Source organism: Lotus japonicus, chromosome 4, assembly GCF_012489685.1.
Source record: "Lotus japonicus ecotype B-129 chromosome 4, LjGifu_v1.2".
In the NCBI taxonomy this organism is placed as follows: domain Eukaryota; kingdom Viridiplantae; phylum Streptophyta; class Magnoliopsida; order Fabales; family Fabaceae; genus Lotus; species Lotus japonicus.
Genome location: NC_080044.1, coordinates 887,015 through 909,109, shown reverse-complemented (window position 1 = coordinate 909,109; position 22,095 = coordinate 887,015). Strand labels below are relative to the sequence as shown.

At 35.8% G+C, this 22,095-nt stretch overlaps 2 protein-coding genes across 5 annotated transcripts; both read left to right on the top strand.

The window, feature by feature from the left end:
* The first annotated feature begins 624 nt into the window (after window positions 1-624).
* LOC130710290 (sister chromatid cohesion protein PDS5 homolog A-like) lies at window positions 625-13,660 on the top strand. Of its 4 annotated transcripts, none has more exons than XM_057559499.1 (33): window positions 625-949; window positions 1,993-2,196; window positions 2,343-2,524; window positions 2,688-2,814; window positions 2,893-3,111; window positions 3,394-3,610; window positions 3,701-3,846; window positions 3,951-4,093; window positions 4,384-4,533; window positions 4,662-4,710; window positions 4,794-4,985; window positions 5,556-5,738; window positions 6,400-6,554; window positions 6,635-6,761; window positions 6,840-6,992; window positions 7,092-7,151; window positions 7,305-7,441; window positions 7,532-7,649; window positions 7,820-7,954; window positions 8,063-8,259; window positions 9,021-9,177; window positions 9,273-9,419; window positions 9,958-10,029; window positions 10,113-10,715; window positions 10,805-10,906; window positions 11,085-11,164; window positions 11,567-11,618; window positions 11,717-11,803; window positions 11,937-11,959; window positions 12,201-12,254; window positions 12,342-12,493; window positions 12,674-13,077; window positions 13,161-13,660. In XM_057559499.1, the coding sequence occupies exons 1-33, from the start codon at window positions 854-856 to the stop codon at window positions 13,212-13,214; spliced, it is 4,977 nt and encodes a 1,658-aa protein (XP_057415482.1). In that variant the 5' UTR covers window positions 625-853; the 3' UTR covers window positions 13,215-13,660. The 4 variants fall into 4 exon arrangements, with proteins under 4 accessions (XP_057415482.1, XP_057415481.1, XP_057415484.1 ...); XM_057559498.1 differs by having other exon boundaries at window positions 11,934-11,959; XM_057559501.1 differs by lacking the exon at window positions 12,201-12,254.
* Window positions 13,661-14,323: 663 nt separating this feature from the next.
* Window positions 14,324-21,423, top strand: LOC130714382 (acetyl-CoA acetyltransferase 2-like). The gene is made up of 14 exons (XM_057564284.1): window positions 14,324-14,555; window positions 14,832-14,930; window positions 15,067-15,240; window positions 18,078-18,183; window positions 18,446-18,584; window positions 18,963-19,040; window positions 19,124-19,189; window positions 19,733-19,818; window positions 20,031-20,130; window positions 20,212-20,322; window positions 20,439-20,480; window positions 20,621-20,707; window positions 20,936-21,021; window positions 21,161-21,423. Exons 1-14 carry the CDS (start codon window positions 14,534-14,536, stop codon window positions 21,192-21,194), a joined length of 1,230 nt encoding a protein of 409 aa, XP_057420267.1. The 5' UTR covers window positions 14,324-14,533; the 3' UTR covers window positions 21,195-21,423.
* The last annotated feature ends 672 nt before the right edge of the window (window positions 21,424-22,095 follow it).

Here is a 22,095-nt window from a genome sequence, read left to right as displayed (position 1 = left end):
TGCGACTTGTTTAATTGAATTTTCGATCTAGAGATTTAAACAACAAAATTATTTATTTAATGATATTGGAAGCCATTTATACACAATTTTAATATGTGTCTTTTTTTGAAGCAATCTTATTCAACCCGATTGTAGTGAAGGTCAAAGGCCAATCTCCCAAATAATGCGTCTCCAAATGATCAAACTTTTGATCTCAAGGTTCCAACAACCACTTTTAACAAGTGCGACTAACACCCATTAGTACACAATTTTAGTATATAGTCATGATTAAAGTTATACCAGTTATTAAGCACTAAACTAAACTAAACTAAACTAAACATTTTGCAAGTTTAAATTGATTTTTGGCTCCATGGAGTCGACATTGAATGCCGAATACTATATATATATATGCATGTTCTCTACATCTAATATCTAATATTTTTAGTAACTTAATAGAATTTAATTACTTAAGTTAACTTAAGTTGAGTAAATTAATTAAATAAATTGTACGTTTTAAAATTGCTTGTAAAAATGGAAAAAGAAAGCTAAGTGAAGATGACATAATTAGCAACCAATGAAAAAAAAGGATGACACATACATAACATGCTTACGACGACGATTAAATCAGAAATCGGCGAATTTGGAGTTAATTTCGGTTGGGTGTTCGAAAATCCAAAGTCGTGTGAGTGTGAAGTAAAAAGAGAGAGAGAGAGAGAGAAACACAAACAAAACCCTTTTCCCTCTTCGTTCGTTCTTCGTTCTTCACACTCTTGTAATTCCAATTCTCAACCTCGTTTCGTTTCATTTCGTTGAACTCCATGAACGAGCACTGAAACGACACAGACCAACTGTCGTTTCGATACAGAGGAAAATCATGGCTCACAAGCCTCACCTGCAGCAGCTCAGGGACCTGGGATCCAAGCTCGACAACCTTCCTTCCTCCAAAGACGCTCTCATCAAGCTCTTAAAGGTTTTTTCTTTTCTTTCAATTCATCGCTGTTTAATTTCCCAATTTTTTCTCAATTGAAAATTTTGATTTTGATTTTTTGGTAAGCTTGAAAGATTTGAACTTGTTTCGTTTTGTGTTAGTTATTTCCGTTACATTCTGTTTGGCTTCTAGGTTGTTAAGGTCTAAGAGAAGGTAGCCAGAAATTGAGCGGCAATTTACCCTTTTAAGCGTTTTTTTTTTTGTATTCAAGAAATTAAATATATAATTTAGCTCAAATTTAAATGTCTTCAATTTTGGTGGGGTTTGCTTTCGCCTAATTTAATTCGTGCATGTTTGGAAATCGTTCTACAATTGATTATGGAGTCAAATCGATTTGCGAGCTTCTGTGAGTATCTTTTAGGTTTTAGAGTTGGTTATGAGAAAAGAGTAGCTGATCCAAACATGCTATTCTTTGTGGGGTTGGTTTAAAAGCGAGGATTCAGGATTAAGAGTGTGAGTTATGTTAGTATGCTTTTCTGCCTTTGAGAAGAACACTTGGACTCTGTTTGTATCAGTGTCCACTCCCCGGTACTACATACGCGTGTTTATCTCAAAGCTTTATATATTATAGTTTCTAGAATTAAGCACATTGAAGGAATACAAACTGACACTTAGTTAGGTTTACTATGTTTGAGGTAGTGAGGTGAGACTTATGGTGAGGTGGAGAAAGCTTGCGGAGAATCTTTTGAGTTAATTTTAGAATGGCGGTGGAGGTAGTTTTTCTATGTTCACTAGCTCAGGAGAAGTTGTTAAGTTGGGTGGTGTAATGATCTAATGTTGTAGTTTAATGTGCCTAAGATACTAAAAATTGCTACTTTCGTGTATGTGATTTGATGGAGGGGAAAAAGTTGAAGTAGAAAGGAAGAATTTTGAATGCGGGAATGAGGGCATTGGACTGTGATTTTTGAATGAAGGATTGGTTGCTCATATTGATGTAGTCTTATGAAAACAATTTGTTAGTAAAGCTACTGGGTTCTGTTAATCCCCCTCTCTTCTTAAAATGTTTTTCGGTTTTCCACATGCAGCAAGCAACAGCATGCCTTGCTGAGTTGGATCAGTCACCTTCCACTTCAATATTGGATCCGTTGAAGCCCTTTTTTGATTCCATTGTTAAGCCAGAATTGCTGAAGCACCAAGATAGGGAAGTCAAGCTTCTAGTTGCAACATGTATTAGTGAGATAACTCGGATCACTGCACCTGAAGCTCCTTATGGTGATGAAATTCTAAAGGTTTCGTTCTTAAACTAAGATTATCTAATTATAGTTCATCTTCTTATTTACAACCTAAAAGTGTAATTATTTTCATTTTAGTATAAACCAAAAAAAAAAAATCTTGGGAACATATTTGTCCTAATCTTTATTAAATCTCCTTGCAGGATACCTTTGAGTTGATTGTGGGCACTTTTAGTGGTCTAAGCGATACCAACGGTCCATCCTTTTCCCGTAGAGTTGGTATATTGGAGACTCTTGCAAGATATAGATCATGTGTTGTGATGTTGGATCTTGAATGTGATGATCTGGTGACTGAAATGTTCAGTACTTTCTTTGCTGTTGCCAGGTTAGTTTATCATAAAATCTTATTATTAATAGTTAGGTTACTTTCTGCTATTCACTTCCAAGTTTGCAAACCTGATATTTTCTTGTACTTTTAATATTTTTTTATAGATCAAATGTTCTTTGGTTTAATGTGTGATGCCTGTATATTTTTGTTTCATGCTTAGAGATGATCACCGAGAAAGTGTTCTGTCATCCATGCAAACTATAATGGTGGTTCTCTTAGAAGAGAGTGAGGATGTCCCCGACGAACTTTTATCTATTCTACTATCTACATTAGGTCGTGAAAAAAAAGTAAGTACTTCTCCTATAAATGCTCTTGCTAATCTAGTATTATTTAGTAAACGTGATAATGTGGAATTTTAATTCCAGGGTGTTACTAAGGCTGCAAGGACACTGGCTATGAATGTCATACAGCAATGTGTGGGGAAACTTGAACCCAACATTAAACAATTTTTGCTATCATTGATGTCTGGAGATAGAAAGCTAGTGGACAGTGAAGTTGAATACCATGGAGTTATCTATGATCTGTATTGCTGTGCTCCTCAGATTCTATCTGGAGTTCTCCCTTATGTGACTGGAGAGCTGCTGGTAATTGGTGATATTTTGGCTTTATTGATTCTTATTTCTTTTTAAGTAGTATCACTATCATCTTTCATTGTGTTTATAAATGTCATGAACGAATTACCCCAAAAGCATAACCAATTATCACTATCATCTATCACTGTCATTATAAATGTCATGAACCAATTATCCCAAAAGCATAAGCTGTTGGGTAGTAAAAGACACTTGAATTGTTTTATATTAGACTTCTGACATGCCCCCTCATGCAAGAGCCCGTTTGAAACTCACTTGTTATCTGGCAATTTGTAGACTGATCAGTTGGAGACCCGTTTGAAAGCAATGAACTTGGTTGGCGATATAATATCTGTTCCTGGAACTTCCATTCCTGAAGCATTTCAGCCTATATTTTCAGAATTTTTAAAGAGGTTGTCTGATAGAGCAGTTGAGGTTCGCATGTCTGTTCTTGAGCATGTAAAGAACTGTTTGCTGTTAAATCCTTCAAGAGCTGAAGCTCCTCAAATAATATGTGAGTGCATTTAACACACGTACATGCAGCCAGTCTAATTTTTTATAATCTTTTTATTCTATCTGCTGATTTTATCTGTTCCAAACTTAGCTGCCCTTTGTGAACGGCTGCTGGATTTTGATGAAAATGTTCGAAAGCAAGTTGTGGCTGTTATCTGTGATGTAGCATGTCATTCCCTAAGTGCAATTCCACTTGAAACTGTTAAACTTGTTGCTGAGCGGCTTCGTGATAAATCTGTATGTATATTGTATTCCTTTACATTTTTTTTTCTTGTCTTAGTTAACTGTTTGTCTATTTTAACTATGGTATCTCAATTCCTTTTTCTACTTTGCATTTACAGCTACTTGTTAAAAAGTATACGATGGAGAGATTGGCTGAAGTGTACAGAGTTTTTTGTGAGAAGAGCTGTGGCACAGTCAATTCCAATGAATATGACTGGATTCCTGGAAAGATCCTTAGATGTTTATATGACAAAGATTTCAGGTGAAACACTTGTGCTATATTCTTTACCATTTTTGCCATTATTTGCATCATGATTATCATGACCTTTGTGTCTTTTGTCAATAGCATAACTTTTTCAAGTTTCCACAAAATTTTCTACTGTCAAATGGGAGGAGTTGAATTGAACACTATTGTTTTAATGATGGAATCTTGTTTTCGTACGAGTTCACACCTTTGTTTTTCCCTTTCTGATTGAGTTAATCTGTTCTGTTTCTCATGAGATAGAGGCTTTCTAATTATCGATGATTCTCTTTCTTCATTTCATTCTGCAGATTTGATATTATTGAAGCTGTTATATCTGGGTCCCTGTTTCCAGCAGAGTTCTCAATTAGTGATATTGTTAGACTTTGGGTTGAGATCTTCTCTGGATTTGATAAAGTGGAGGTCAAGGCTCTTGAAAAGATACTGGAGCAAAAACAAAGGTAAGCTTGGTTTCTTGGGTGATGGGCCGATTGCTTATACAATGGTGTTTCAACATTAGTAATCAATAAAAAAAAACATTAGTAATCAATACATTTTTTCGCTTTTGATGGTATCCCTTTGGTAATAGGTTACAGCAAGAAATGCAAAGGTATTTGTCTCTGAGGCAGATGCACAAGGTATGTGACTTCGGAAATTGGAAAGATGAACTTCTTAAAGGAATTTTGATGAGAAAAAGGAATTGATTCTGATTTAAATGCAGGATAAAGATGTTCCTGAGGTCCAAAAAAAGATTATTTTCTGTTTCAGAGTAATGTCCCGATCATTTGCTGACCACGTAAAGGCCGAAGAGAATTTCCAGATTCTTGATCAATTAAAGGATGCTAATATCTGGAAGATTTTGAAAAATCTTGTTGATCCAAATACTAGCCTCCATCAAGTTCGTGCCTACCGGGTAAAATAACCAGTAACTTGTAGATATGCTTTTTTTCATACTTACTGTAGCCAATGCGAGTTTGTGAGATCTTAACCAATGTGTGGAATTCTTTGACCATATCTCTTACCAGTGTGAGTTTGTATGATCTTAACAAACTTCTTTCACATGCAAGGCTGGACATCTAAAGGGAGTAGATTTCAAACTTTATATCTATGGATGGACTTCGTCAATCTCTCCTGTAGTAGCTATGAGTCAAATTGTCTTCAATAAATTTTTTCTTGGAACACAATTATAGGCCAGCTGATTCTTAAAAACATCTTCGGGTGGCCATCATGGGGACCTTGTAACAAAACAAATTTAGGATATATGCTGATGCCATTACCAACTTAACAACTTAGTCATAGAAATTTGTAATGTTTGGTTTTAGTCCCAATTAATTTTATTTTTTCAATTTTATTCCTAAGAAAATAACAAACTCTGATGCAGTTTTTTTCACCCCAATTTTTCTAGTAGGGAAAGAAAGAAAGGGTGGCTTGCACTTTGTTACTAACTGATTTTGCTCATTTCTTTATTTATTTCTTGTTGCAGGATGATTTGCTTAAAATACTTGGCGAGAAACATCGTCTCTATGAATTTCTGAACACCTTCTCCTTGAAGTGCTCCTATTTGGTTTTCAACAAGGAGCATGTAAAAGCAATTCTTGTAGAAACTGTAGCTCAAAAATCTGCTCAGAATACTCAGCGTACACAATCTTGCATGAATATTTTGGTGGTAAGAGCATGTATTTTTAGGTGTCTTGAATTAATTGCACTTAATTCTTGAACATTTGTCCATGAATTCAGGCATCAAACATAAATTGTTTCCAGGTTTTGCGTGTAATGAATGCAAAGCTGGACTTAATGTCTTTGCATATGCTGATCAATTGGTATTTTGTGGGCTTTGGGTGACTGTGTTAATGAAGTGTAATTTTTTCATAAATTTACAAGCTATTAGGAGATGTCTTGTGAATGTTTTTATTGGTATCTCGACAATAGCCTCTCAGGTGAAAGCTCTATAAGCTTAAAATATGAACAAAGCATATGTCCAATTGCCCACCACTACCTTGGTTGAAGTTTATTGTAATTGAGAGTGGAGGACTGGACGTGACAAGGATCAAAGTCTTGACCATTTGGTTAAAGAGGGTTTGATATGTACCATAGAATCAATTTATCCTAAATGCGCTGATAGGAGAAGGTCCAAGATTTGTTTTAATCCAGTGTCATACAAGTTCGAATGTTTTTTTTCCACCTCTTTTTGTATCCGTCTTGATCATTATAATGTTTATTTAATTCTGCAATGGAACAGTGTTATAATTTAGATCATCATGGACATGAAACAGAATTCTAGAGAATAATCTTTTCTAACTTTCAAGTTACCCTGTGATAAACTGCAGATAATTTCTTGTTTCTGTCCATTGCTTCTTAGTGGAAGTGAGGAGGAGCTTTTAAATTTACTGAAGGATGATAATGATATGATTAAAGAGGGTGTGTTGAATGTTTTAGCCAAGGCTGGTGGTACTATTCGTGAGCAACTTGCCGTCACGTCAAGGTACCACTGTTAGATTTCTAACATTTTAAATCCATTTTATTGTATTTGTGTAACTTTCTTACTATCTCTTTTTTATGCAGTTCGGTAGACCTTATTTTGGAGAAATTATGTTTACAAGGCAGTCGGAGACAAGCAAAGTATGCTGTTCATGCACTGGCTGCAATAACGAAGGATGATGGACTCAAATCTCTTTCTGTTCTATACAAGGTTTAATAGTTATTTTTTTAATATTTTAAGCGAAATCATATTATACTACCATTCTGATCTTTCTCACATTACATGCAGAAACTTGTACATATGCTGCTGGAAGAGAAAACACATCTGCCTTCAGTACTGCAGTCTCTCGGGTGTATAGCACAGACTGCAATGCCTGTCTTCGAAACTAGAGAGAGTGAGATTGAAGAATTTATAACAAACAAGATTCTTAAAAGCGATAGTGTGAGCCTTTTAAGTCCCTCTGAATTGTTTATTTGCATCTAAATGAAATAAACTTGGAAATAACTGATTTGGATCAAAATGTATTCTTTGCTGTTTCAGAAGGAGCAAGATCACACAAAAGCATTTTGGGATAATAAAAGTGATCTTTGTATGTTGAAGGTTGGTTAAAATAGTCTCCTCTTTTTTTCAAGATATATATGATACAATTTTTATTGTGTAGTTTGATACATAGGAAAATGCTTTATGTTGGTTTCTTCTTGACATTTTATTCTCTGCCTTTCTCTTTGTGCCTCTGTTTCCTCTTTGCTGCAGATATATGGCATTAAAACCTTAGTAAACAGCTACCTACCTGTCAAAGATGCTCATCTTCGTCCTGATATTGACAGTCTTCTAGATATACTTAGGAACATGCTATCTTATGGGGAAATATCAAAAGAAATACAGTCAAGGTATATCAGCTTCAGAGTTATTTTTTAATTACTTTTAAATTTTAAATTGGTGGGTTCATATTCTATATACTCATTTGTGCTCTCTTGCAGTTCAATTGATAAGGCCCATTTGAGGCTTGCTTCCGCAAAGGCAGTTCTTCGTCTGTCAAGGCTTTGGGATCAGAAGATACCTGTTGATATTTTTCACTTAACTTTAAGGGCATCTATGGTTGGCTTAATCTTCTGTTTACTCAATTTCTTCCTGAGCATTTATAGTTTTTCTCTGCATTATGCATTATTATGAGGGTAGAAGCATGCAAAGGCCGAACTTACTTTGTTAAAATTTTAATTTAATTGTGGAATTAACTGCTTCTCATTGTCTTCTTTTGAGTTTTGCAGATCAGCTTTCCTCAAGCTAAGAAGATTTTCTTAAGCAAAGTTCACCAATATATTAAAGACCGCCTTTTGGATGCCAAATATGCTTGTGCATTCTTATTCAACATGTTTGGATCCAAGCCAGAGGAATTTGCAGAGGTAAGTTGTTGATTGACTTGGTTCACTGTCTTTTTTTGCAATTGCAAGCTTTCCTTGCTTTCACTTAACTTTTTTTGTTTTTATGTCGACTCCTGTCTGTTAATGCAGGACAAACAGAACCTGGCAGACATTATTCAAATGCACTACCAAGTGAAGGCACGGCAAATATCTATGCAATCAGATGCTAATTCATTGACTACGTACCCTGAATACATCCTTCCTTACCTAGTTCATGCACTTGCTCATAATTCATGTCCTGATGTTGATGAGTGCAAGGATGTTGGAGCATATGATAATATATACCGGTACTGTATTACCCACTTTAGACATCCTTATGATGAATCCATATTTAGATACTCTTCAAAAAGGGCATGGAAAAGATGGGACGGAGGAGCTTAAGTTTCCTTTTGGTATTTAATAAATGTTTGGAAGGGTTGAAAATGGTGAGAAAGAAAACTTATGTTTTTTCTCTACTTATTTGGTTCAATAGAAAAGGAGAAGGAAAAAAGTCTGTGAGGATTATGTTTTCATTTTTATCCTTAGACTCTACAAAAGGGTATGGATAAATACATGAGATTTTGGTCTTTTCACTGTTAAAGCCTCTCAAGTCTCAAACCCATGTTTTCTGTGCATCCCAGCCAAGAGAAGTTTTACGCGAGTCTCACACTTAACCTTCTATCTTCTCTATTTTTTATACGATACCCAAATTAATGAAAACTAACTTTTCAAACCCTTTTCTTTCTGTGTTCCCACGGAACGCTGAAGGCTTTGGCTTTTAGTGTCTCTGCTAACTCATAGGTGATATATCAAGTCCAGACACGTGTCAGGGTCTGCACACTTTTTTCTTTATTCTTTTCATATTGGCTGTAATTTTTACATATTTCTCATTTAATGATTTGTTATACTTATACTCAACAAATACATGCATAAATGATGTTGATTTGAAATATGAATGAGGAATGTCTCCAGGCCAATACCCACAAATTTACTTGTTATCAGATTCTAAATACAGAATGTGTTGGGCTACTCATTATTACTGAACTTATAACGTGTTCTGAATTTTCAGGCAGTTGCACTTAATACTGTCAATGTTACTGCAAAGAGATGAAGGTACCAAGTCGGAAGTAACTACTAATAAAGAGAAGGAAATCATATCCACTATCACTTCGATCTTCCAGAGTGTCAAGCATTCTCAAGATATGGTTGACATATCAAAGACAAAGGTTGAGAATGTTTTTTTTATTCGTTGTTTTTGCATATTTAAAAATTGCATGTGGTAAGAGACACTTATCTTACGTTTTATTCAATGAATGTCCAGAATTCTCATGCAATATGTGACATTGGGTTAGAAATAATAAAACAACTAGTGCAGAAGGATGTTGATTTGCAAGAATTGTCTCATTTGGTGTCCCTACCTCCAACACTGTACAAAGCATCTGAGAAGAAGGAAGGAGATGGCACTATGGTATGCTCCTTTATTGCCAAATTCTGTAGTTCTTTCTGGTATGCAAAGTATTCTAGTTCATTTTGTTCAAAATTCCTTACAAAAAGTTTCTCATTCTTAAATAAGATTCCTTTTATTAAAATGAGATTGAATCATAGCATTGCGGCTGCTTGCATCATACTACCTTTGATATGCTATCTATACCTTATGTTATAGACTCTTGTTACTGCTATATGGGTTGTGATTAGGGTGGTTTTTGTTTAGGCTTTTTTCTAAACAGGCAATGAAGGTGGTTCTATTCATGATTGTTGACTCAGGTTTAATAACTCTACCTTCTTTCAAGTAAACGTGTTAAGACTTAAGACTAAGACTAGTCTACTTTGAGAAACCCAAAAGTAAATATCAGTTGATGTATTCTTGTTTTCCATGAATCAGCTGAACATTATTATTATTATTATTATTACTACTACTACTACTATTATTTTGAGCATTTATTAGATCTAGGATAGCTTTTAATTAAAACAATGCTTATTATAATGCCACTGAATTCGTTTGGCAGATTAGTGATGTGAAAAGCTGGTTGGCTGATGAAACTGTCTTTGCTCATTTTGAATCTCTTGAACCGGAAATGGTATGTTTGATGCAACTGGAAAGTGACATGGCAACTTCCATTGCTTCTTAAATCCTGAATCGTGTTTTCTTCTTTTATTTCAGGTCCCATCCCAATTAGCTGAGGATGATGCTTCAAAGGATGGTGAAGACGAAAATGAAATACCTCTGGGAATGATGTTAAAGCACATAAAATCTCTGGGAATCAGTGGCAAAAAGGTGAAAAAGAATAAGTCTCTGCCAGCTGAAACAAAAATGGCTGAAAATGACTATGATATCTTGAATGTGGTCCGAAAAATTAACTTGGACAGCTTGGGGGCATCTGCTAATTTTGAAGTGAGTAATGGTCATGACCATGCTTTGAGTAAGAAAGGACTGAAGGATCCAGAGCATGCTACAGGTGTAAAAAGAAAAACTGAAGAAACAGCACCTATTCCTGTGCCTAAACATAGGAGGTCTTCCTCTTCTAATGGAAAATTGAGATTATCAACTAGTACATTAAAGGCATCTCGAAGAACTTCAGGAGAATACTCCCATGGAGCCAGATCACTGTTGGATGCAGAAGTTAGCCCTGATACAGATAACAAAAATATGCAGAGAATAATGGTCGAAGACTTGTTATTGTCCTCGTTAAAACAGAAAGTTAAGGGCTCTGAAACTGAAAGTCATAATGCTGAGTCGAATGATCATGATGAACATGACATGAAGGTGCAATCTTACTGTCAAATAGATTTATACTAATGTAGGATGTAATTTATCAATCTAGACTTCTGCTTATTTTTTTGTCTCTATTGCAGAGTCCTGATAATTTAAGACAACGTGATAAGACTGCAAGTAATAATTCAAAGTCATCCATTACTAAAAAGTCGAAAAGAAAAAATATTGCGGGGTTGACTAAGGTAAAGTCTATTTACAAGCTTTCTTAGTTGATGTCGTTGTTTTTAATGGTTGTAGTGCCTTCATGCCATGTATGAATGTTTACCCCCTACCCCTGCCCACCTTCTATTTGTTGTAGTCAGAATGTGTTCCTGCATGCCCCTTGGATCAATTTTTATTTATTTGATTTACTGTCTGCAGTGCACGACAAGGGAAAGTGAAATTGATACTGAAGATCTAATTGGTTGCAGAATTAAAGTTTGGTGGCGAAAGGATAAGAAGTAAGTGCTTATGATAAATTTTAAGGGACCAGTTTTAGAAGCAAAACAAAAAATCACTTATGTCCATAGGTTTGGTCATTCAAAGGGAAAGACAAGAGAAAGATCTTGTTTTTTAGTGATGGATACATTTTTAGCACATTTCCAAGGAAGGCTTTTTTTTCATATTCAGCTGCGTGCTTTTTGAAAGCCTTCTGACTTTGTTTTTTCTCAAGTTTTTCATGCTGCATCTGCTGGCGTATTTTAAATTTTACTTGGTACTGAATTGATATAAGCATCTTGCATTCCGTCCAGGGTGCTTCCTGGATGCCACCTTTGAACTGTGGAGAGAAATTTATAATTTTCTTCTCGTCTTGTTAAAGTTTCTAATTGAAGTTCTCATGTTGGTGTATTGATGTTCTGCAGATTTTATCTAGGCACTATTAAGTCATATGACCCTTTAAAAGGAAAGCATGTGGTAAGCTGAATAATGGCGAACTTGGTGCATAAGTCTTCTGTCTGCTATCTATTTATTGTTTCCTATTCTAATACAATGTTACCGATGTCATGTGGAAGATGTTATATGATGATGGAGATGTAGAAATACTCCGCTTGGAAAAGGAGCGCTGGGAGCTTATTGACAAAGGCCGCAAATCTTCTAAGGTCTGTAGTTATCCTTTAATGCTCTCACTTTCTCTGTAGTATTTCTACATTTTCTATTTCCACTGAAGATATCAATTATGATTAAAATCTGAATATCTGATTCATTTCTTTTTTTTAAATCGCTTTCCAGAAGACAAAAATCTCTTCGCTTGAAAAGTAAGTATCCCCTTATATTAGTTTTTGTTTTACCTGTATCTGAATGAATTTTATATTTTATTATATATGTAGTATGGAAATGGTTCTTAAATATTTTAGAAAATGGCTGAGTACTCGTTCATCTGCTTTAGGTGGATTGCTTAATTGTATTTATGCTACTAGCTAATTTATACGGTCTATTATACCTTCATTGAGAGTGATGTCTTTGTTTTGTGGGCTGATTTTCTTGATTACATTGTAGTTCTGGACAAAAACATAAAGGTTCAAGTCGCTCAAGTAAAAAGACAAAAAAATTGTGAGTGGAAAAATATGAGATTGTTATTGCACATCTGTGATTATTTTTAATACTCTAGTCATGATTATTTGTATACTTTTGCCACAGAGTTAATGGCAATCAATCTTCAAGCAAACTTGTAAATGGTGGAAACAATCATGTATCAAGAAGTAATTTGCATCAAGAAGATGCCGGGGAGACTTCTGGGATATCAAATCCCGAAGAGACCATAAAGTTTAGAGCTGATGAGAGTAACTCAGGTAATGTATTTCTTATAAGATATGCTATGATTAATTGTGAGATTGCTCATTTACTTTATACATGAATATTATACCTGCAGCATCTTCGACATTAATTAATTGAACTGGTCATGCTTCCCCCTTTTTGTATTAAGACTTATGCTTCTTATTTTATTGAATTTTCTTTTGATGGTCGTTCAGAAGAGGAACTAGCTGGAGGGTCTGACGAAATCACAACAAAGGGGAAGATATCTAGCAAGAAAGTAAGACCAATTTCCAGAATAAAGAGGCTCAAGAGAAGTAAGAGCTTTCATTTTATGGAAGAATCAGATGAAGAGAAGCAGGATTATGCTGAAACGATTTCTGAAGATAGAGAGAGCATCCCACAATATAGTTCGGCAGAGAGGGAAGTGCATGAATCAAGTGGAGCTTCAAGGGAAAATGTTAATAGAGAAGGAGAAGCAGATTCTGAAGGGCGTCAGGATAACAGCGACGTGGAGGGTAGTCCTGCAGAAATGGAAAAATCTCTTGTAGAACCATCAAGTAATCCTAATGATATCAGGATTGATATCAAGATAGCTGATATTTCTGATGATGTGCCTCTGGTAAATAACTCAACCTTTTTAGAACTTTTATGTTTTCCTAGTACTTACTCTATAGGCCTATCATCGAAACTGATCTGATGCAGAGCAAATGGAAGCATCGGATGGGGAAGAAGAAAAGTTCAGGGAAAACGCGGTGAGCAGTTTAGCAGTTGCAGCTAGCTCTAGTCTGTCAAAATTGTTGCAGAGGTGGTGCTGTGGTAGTGCTTATTTGTTCTCTTCAGCACTAGTACAGGTGTTAGCGCGAATGAAGATATGCAAATGAAGATGGCTGCCAAATTGGACATCTTTAGTCATTAACACACTAATAAATATGAATCACATGCCTTGTAGTCTCTACCTGTAGAATGTAAAGTAGCACAAGTCATTCCCATGTTTAGAAAAAAACATTTGAAGGTGCTTCTGGGTTCTTCAGGGTTATGTTCCTGCTAAAATGACCTTTTATTAGTCCAGGTGATAGGTTTTACATGAAGGAGTGGCATTAGCATTCCAACACAGATGAGATATAGTTGACAATGGCAATCAACAATGTGTACAGCTTATATGTGGGGATAATTGCATTTGTTTCTTCAGCATATTTTAAACATTTTAAAGTCTTAACACCCGATAAAACTGAAGAGGATGACCATACCATCAAATTTTAAGTCATAATATTATCTTTGAAGTTGCTGAATCTTTTGTATATCAAATCAAGTTTTATAAATGAGTTAATTCTATGGACCAATAACATTATTAATTCTAAAATCATTTGATTTTAATAATAAGTGATTAAGTTTCTAAACTTAGTTCACTGTATTTTTTAATTTCTGAAAGAACGAACATGATAATTTGCCTAATTTCTTTGATTTATATATATTTTAAAATCACATCCTTTAATAAGGAAACCTTGGTCGAGCCGAATACAAACTCGATAGCATCAAAATTCAAGCATACACAATTGCATTCACATATACTCAAAACTGAACCCTCTGTTTAGTGTTTAGATTAGAACAACTTCACATCCGTGGATCTACTTGTTAAATATGATATGCGATGTAATGTGACCGGAAGAGAAATAAGTACCTTGATACAAATCATTATCATTGCTGATAGAGAAACAGTTTTGAAAATATTATTAAATTAATCTAATATAATAAGAATAAGATCAATCGCAGTGATTATCTGATTTGGAAGAAGAGAGCATGCAAAAGACAAGAGAAGATGGGGCAAGACAAGTGGGCCCTGTCCTAAGATAATGCCGTATTTAGCTTTCCTACGTTGTTACCAAACAAAAAAAAAAACTTGTCTTTCATCTTTGTTTCTTGCTGCTTGTGTTGAAAACAGACATCGAATTTGGTCTGTGACTGAGTCGGTTTTGCATTTCAATCACACTGTCTGTGATTTAACTCACTCAACTGCATCATCATTTCTCTGATCAAATCCTTCTTTTCTGCTTCCTGGATCATTTCGAACGCTTCCCATGCCTTCTGTAAAACCCCGAGGTATGTTTCTTAATTTTTTATGAAAATTTCGAAACTTGTTACCAATTTCTGAATCATCATTTATTATTTTATACAAATTCATGTGTTCTTTTCAGATCATAAGTTGATGTTTCATGGCAATAATATAATATAGCCAATTATGTGTATAGTTTTACAAATTGAAACGGACCATATTTGCTGGAAAGAGAATGGATAAGAAATACAAGTATTTTGAATTAGTTATTCAAACTATTCTCAGCTTGACCCGGCTCTTCTGTTTGTGTTTTTTGGATGCAGATGTTTGTATTGTTGGTGTTGCACGGACACCAATGGGTGGTTTACTTGGAACTCTATCATCTCTTTCAGCTACAGAGCTAGGCTCAATTGTTATTAAGTGTAAATCACTAAGCTATTTACCTTTTTCTTTCTTAGCCAGTGCCCTCATTATTTTTATTTAATAAAGAATTAAGTCAGCAAATATTTATGCAAATTCTGCTCCTCCAATGTTTTAATTTGATGTATGAATCTGCAGCTGCTCTCAAGAGGGCAAATGTGGATCCATCACTTGTGCAAGAGGTGTTTTTTGGGAATGTTCTAAGTGCAAATTTAGGGCAGGCTCCTGCCAGGCAGGCTGCATTAGGTGCAGGAATACCTACATCTGTAATCTGCACTACTATTAACAAGGTGTGTGCTTCAGGAATGAAAGGTATGTTCCTTGGAAGGTACTTCTGTTTAACTGTGTTTGGTTTCCTGTTGGGGAACCTCAGAATCAATTCTCATTGAGTTTAATCACTTTTCGATGACCATATAGATGTTTGAGAATCATCTCATCAAATTGATTTCATTCCCAAAATCAATTCTGATAGAAGTTAGAGAGAGTAGATTCTTTGTGAACATAATTTTGAGATTACTGAAGGTATGAAAAACGGTAGAAAGGGGGGGTTTGAATAACGTTTTCAGTACAAAACTACCACCTTAAAGATTTTAACAAATCTTTTCGAGAACTAAGTGCAAAAGATAGAGATAGAAAAGCACACAAGTATTTTATCCTGGTTCACTTGATAAATCACTCAAGCTACTCCAGTCCACCCGTTAAGGTGATTTCTTCCTTCTTAGAATGAAGGCAATCCACTAATCAGGTAAGAGTTACAACTGCACTTGAAACCTACAAGTGACTAACAATACACTGACTTAGCTCTCACTAAGATTCACTCTCTTAGTCTTCTCTAGGATCCGATCAACCTTGATCTCCTAAAGGAATCACCACTAAGATTCACTCTCTTAGTCTTCTTAAGGATACTGACCTACCCGGTCCCTTAAGGAAAATCAAACAACTGTTTGAGGTTGGTGTTTACAAAAGTTTGCTTCTAAATAAGCTGAGTGTAAACCAAATAAGAATAGATGAAGAAAGTAGAGGCTTGAATCTTTTCTTGTATTGCAGCTCTTTGTTTTCTCTCGCTCTTCTCGCTCTCTCTTAGTCTTTCTTCTTTTCTTCAGCCTTATATAGTCCAAGGTGCAAAGGATATTTCTGTTGAGAGAATATGACCGTTGGAGGGCATTTCTGGAACTTCCAGAACCTGCTGTGGCTGAACCTTGGTAGGTAGGCATTTCAGAATAGTACACTGCTCTTGTACTTCTCGATAGAGACCTTTGCCTTTAAACCTAGGAGACTTCTGATCAGAGGAATGCTTCGTATTGGAACTTGTGAAGCCGGTTGATCAGAGTCAGAGGGAAAGCACAGATCCTCTGACCATTGTATCTTCTGATTCTGAACTCAGAGGGAAGAACATGGCCTTCAGAGTTTCTTGCTTCTGGACTTCAGAGTTTCCACTATTCAGCTTCTGGATCTTCAGAGTCTTCTACACCATCAGAACATCTGAACCTTCAGTGTTTCTTGGTTGTCAGAACTTCTGGATCATCAGAGCTTCTAGCGACTGAGTCCTCATCAGAGTTTGTATGGCTTCAGATCTTCTGAAGCTTTTCCACTGTTCATACTGAACATGGTGAATGCGAAAGCGTTGCTTGGGTTACCCTTTATACACAGTGCTTCTGATTTGTGTGAAATTGAGTCAGGGTCAGAGCCTGTAAATAGCACACTCAGAAAAACACGTTAGAGTACCACAATTGTTCATATCAAAAGGTTAACTTGTAATCATCAAAACATAGAGTTGTACTACTAGATCAAAACTTGATCTTACAATCTCCCCCTTTTTGATGATGACAAAACTAAGATTTTTGATGAACAATTCTTAAACATTAAACTGAATTCACTCAGAGTTTAGAGATATAGAATAAGACTTATCCTGATGTGAATAGTTTATCTTGCTCATTCTGAATTCAAGTCACTGCTTGATTCTGAGCTTAGCTCCCCCTGAATCTAATACTTGATGAAAACGTTAGTAAAGTCTAGATTCTGAGCTAAATCATATAAGAGTTCAGAGTGAAAAGCTTATGACATAGATGAAAAACGAATAATCAGAGCGCATAAGTGATCAGAGTCATGGACAAGGTATCAGAGTCTTGGGTATCAGAGTCAACTTAGAATCACTTCAGAAGAAGTGAAATGTATTCCTTGTATTTGCCCAGTGACACATCTATGGTCATGAAGGTGGAACTCTTAAAATCTCCAAAAGAAAAATAAGTCACACTAACATATCTTACACATCAAAAACTGGGTTTACTCCCCCTTTTTGTCATAAGCAAAAAGCTTGGGGTGTGAAAAACTTAGTCTGAAGTACAAGGTACTTCCCCCTTAGAGAAGGTCTAAGTTGAAAGAAAATGAAGACGATGTAAGAATCAGAGTGAGGCGATAATAAATAGAAGAGTTAATGCAAGGGATGAACGTTTACCACCGGTCAAGTGAGGAAATAGAAGGGTCAGTTACCAAGTACTTAACCTCGAGAAACTGTAAGAGCATTAACTTTCAGAGAGAAAGTGAAGCCTATAAAAACGTTGGAGAGAAAGGTAAGCTTCACACCTCGAATAATATTCAGAAAAAAATGGCATCATACAGAATGGCATTAGAAGAGCTCAGAAGGAAGGCGTTTGAGGAAGATATGTTCCTCAATATTAGGCATCCCGATGGTACAAAGACCATACAAGAGCTGACGAAGACACTGCTTGAAGAAGATCTTGGTCCAGAGATGGAGAAAGATCTGAAGGAGTTCCTCTGCTTCGTGGAAGAGATTCAGGAGTTTTGCCAGCGGGAGCTGAATCTGCTGGAAGAGAAAGAGACTGTGGAAAAGAGACTCAAGACGACAGAAGATAGTCTAGAAAAATATGATCTGAGCATCAAACTTGGCAACATAGAGTATGCACTACTAGATCAAAACTTGATCTTACAATTACAATTCGCAACTAGACTTCACAACATTACCTTATATAAGTAACTTTTTTCATAAAGGTATCTAAACATACATCACTTCACTTTCAACTCGCTTTTACCATATTCAATTTTACCAAAATTAATTTATCCAAACACACTAAATATATAACTTTTAGTGGGTGTGTGATGAAATCATGGTCTCATCTTTTTCATTGCAGCTACCATGCTTGCAGCACAGACCATAGAATGGGGTCCCAATGATGTTGTTGTGGTTGGTGGCATGGAAAGCATGTCAAATGCACCCAAGTACATTGCAGAAGCAAGGTTCTCTTTTCTTTCATGAATTGTTCATACGATGTTTTTGAAATCTGATGAAATATGCTGAGGTTAATGGAAGGACTTCATTTTAGCTACCATGTTGAAATCACTTTTCTTGTGATGTTTTTGTAAATAATTTATACCACCTAATTGCAGCTTAAAAGTTGCTTCAGCATTTGGCGATGCCCAATTTTCATTAACTATCATTTTATTTGGTTAGTTAATGATGTTCAGTCTATGTTTTCTGCATATATTGTATCGAAAACAGGAAGGGATCTCGGTTAGGACATGATACTATCATTGATGGTATGCTCAAAGATGGTCTTTGGGATGTCTATAATGACTTTGGCATGGGAGTTTGTGCAGAAATATGTGCAGAAAAACATGATATTACAAGAGATGAGCAGGTTGTGTTCCTTGGTGAATAGCCTATTCAAATTTTCGTAATAGATTTCTTTTTTGTTTGTTGTTTCATTACTTAAATTAAGTCTTTTATCCTCTTCAATTACTCTTAATCAACATCAGCATCTGGCAGCTTGTCAATGTTTTTCACAACACCACTTTTTAATCATTTTTGTGCAAAACAATATTCTTGCTGAGCTAATATATTTCCTATCTGGATTTGACAACTGTTCCTTCTTGTGACATGACTTTTTCTCCTCCCCCTAGAACTTCTCTTGTTTTGGGTGATACATGTCACTTGAACCTAATTTTTAACTCCTCTCAATCCTTAGTTGAATCAGGGATTTATGATTTTGTGCTGTTTTGTATATGTTGTTTTTCAGGACTCTCATGCCATTCAAAGCTTTGAGAGAGGAATATCTGCACAAAAGGCTGGTCATTTTGCTTGGGAGATAGTTCCGGTGTGATTACTTTCTGCTTAGGTTAGAATAACTTATTGGGGGATGTTCATATGAATTCAATTAACGATTTTCTGCACTTGCAGGTTGAAGTTTCCAATGGAAGAGGAAAGCCTTCCACACTTGTTGATAAAGATGAAGGTTTGGGGAAGGTAAATAGATTGATTTACAAATGTGCTTAACTAATCTGAGTGGAGCACCTAGTAGATTTGTTTGTCTTTTGAACTTGTGATTATCATGTGGGTAAGTATACTGACCAGGGTTACTGAGAAATAGAAGTTTTTGAGAGGTTCTATTCTATCACATATTTTTTTAGCTTTTTCCTCACATATAGAACTAGAGAAATTTGTCACCAAATTGAAGTCAGTTCTGTGGAAGTGGGCATTGTATTTCTTTTGTTGTCTTTTTGGAAGCAAGGGACTGCGTATCTGTTAGTATTTATTCTTGTTATTAGTGTTAACCATTGCATTTAGCATTACATGAGTGCCAAGGTTTATTTTATGTTGAATAAGAATAACCAAACTGAGTTAGCATATTCAAATAATCGTTAACATTTGTGTATGATATACTTGTCATTTAGTAAGTTCATAACTATAGGAGCCTTCAACTGAAATCTTGAAATTTACTTGCTTACTTTTGGAATTATGCAGAGACTCCTTCATTTTGTTTAACATTTTTCATATTCATATTGCCAGTTCGATCCTGCAAGGTTAAGGAAGCTTAGACCAAGCTTTAAAAAGGTTGGGGGTTCTGTAACTGCTGGCAATGCTTCTATCATAAGGTCCATACCTCTTTCTATCTCTCTCCATATGTGTGTCTCTGCACATGTGGTTTATGTGCAACACTAACACATCTTATTGTTTGATACCCATGTGAATTCTGTGAGGATTGTTGTAATAAATTAATACCTACACCTTGCAATTTGGGCAAGGTAATCATAAGGTTCTAAATTTCACTTTTGCTGATAATGGATTGGTTTGTTGATTTGACTAGTGATGGTGCTGCTGCATTAGTGCTAGTGAGCGAAGAGAAGGCACGTGAGCTTGGGTTGCATGTAATTGCAAAGATAAAGGGTTATGCGGATGCAGCTCAGGTGAAATGGAAAGTTGCTGTAAATTGTTTTGGTCTTGATTAATTTGAGTATTTAGAGCTGAAAACAAGAGTCTTTTTGCAGGCACCTGAATTATTTACAACTGCTCCAGCCCTTGCAATACCAAAAGCTATATCAAATGCTGGTCTTCAGGCTTCTCAAATTGATTATTATGAGATAAATGAAGCTTTTTCTGTAAGGAATCCAAGACCTATTTTACTCATTCAAGCCTCTTTGCTGATCTGTTTTTTATGTTCCAAAGCACACATAAAAAGCCTCTTGCTGATCATGTTCTAACTTCTTCTATGCAGGTTGTGGCTCTTGCAAATCAGAAGCTTCTTGGTCTTAATCCTGTAAGTGTTCATGTTACTCACCTCTTTGGATCTTCTTACATAATAAATGCCATTTTTTGGGTGTTCTGGCTGCTTCTGCATTTTGGTTCCTCCAATGTACCCTAGTATAATGTCTTAATACATGAGTTTATCAAATGCAGGAAAAAGTTAATGTACATGGTGGGGCTGTATCATTGGGGCATCCCTTGGGTTGCAGTGGAGCTCGCATCTTAGTTACATTATTGGGGGTAACTTCTGGCCTTTAAAAAAAAACTCTTACATCATTTCCTTTCTGCCTTGGCACTCATGTTGTTATACTTCTCCCCTAAGTAGTATGCTTTTACGCAGTGCGGCTGTATTCTTTTTGTTGATCACGACATATAAAAGCAATTTCAGATAAAACTTAGGACTCTGGGAAAGGAAATTTTCCTGAGTTTTGTGAACTGCGGATATCTTAGCCAAGTTACATGTTTCAGGTATTGAGACAGAAGAGTGGGAGGTATGGTGTTGGTGCTATCTGCAATGGAGGAGGAGGTGCATCTGCTCTTGTCGTTGAGCTCATGTAAGCCTTTTTTATTCAATTATTTTATAAGGCATAGCTCAGGTCCTTATTCTGGGGTTGTTTACCCTATTTTGTTATGGCTAAAAAAGTTATAATTATTGTTGCTGGTGAGTTAAGATTTTCTTTTTGCATTTTGCAGGTCAGGTGCCACTTTGAGACGATCTTCATTATGACATTGATCCCGTCACATTTCATTGCTTTAAAACACCTCTACAACATGTTGTGAAAGACAAAACATATAATAAGTTAGGTACAGGAAGAAATAGTATTAGTTCAGTTTCACAACTGTTTGCAGTCATGTTTGTTTATTTATATCTTTTGTAATACCCGGGGTTTGATTCCTCATGTAATGGATGTATGGATTTTGTTGGTATGACTTATAATTTAATGATTTTGTCTATATATTACAGGTTCTTCTATGAGTTCCATGCATAATATAAAGGTTAAAATAACAAAAGATCAGTGAAAAACAGATCAAAAGGGGGTAATTAGATTAAATTGAGCTTGAAAGTCCTTTATCACATCGGCCCCTTCCCAGAACGGCGCATGTCTGTCGGTTCTGAATAACAAAAGAATCATCTAGAAAAATAGCTTTAGCATTATGATTACGAGTCAATTTGCTAACAGAGACAAGATTTTTAGTTAACCGAGGCACAACCAAAACATTAGATAAAGGAACAGAATGTGAAACAGAATGAGAATCAATATGAGTAATATGTAAACTAGCCCCATTACCAACAAGAACACGATCATTACCATAGTAGTCCTGAGACTCCGTCACCTGAGATAGAGAAGGAGTCATATGAGAAGTGACACCTGTATCCATGTACCAGTCGGAACGGTTTGAGTTGTCCAACGAACAACCCGCAGCAAATGATTGTGCCAAATTAGCAGACTCAGAAGAACGATCCCAGCGAACCGGACACTTATCAGCATAGTGACCCTGCTCACGACAAATTTGACAACGAGGAGTATAAGAGCCACGACGACCTGAGCCACCATTATTGCGACGCTGGCGAGATCCACCATTAGAGTTTCCACGATTTCCACCACGAGAACCGCCACCGGAATTTC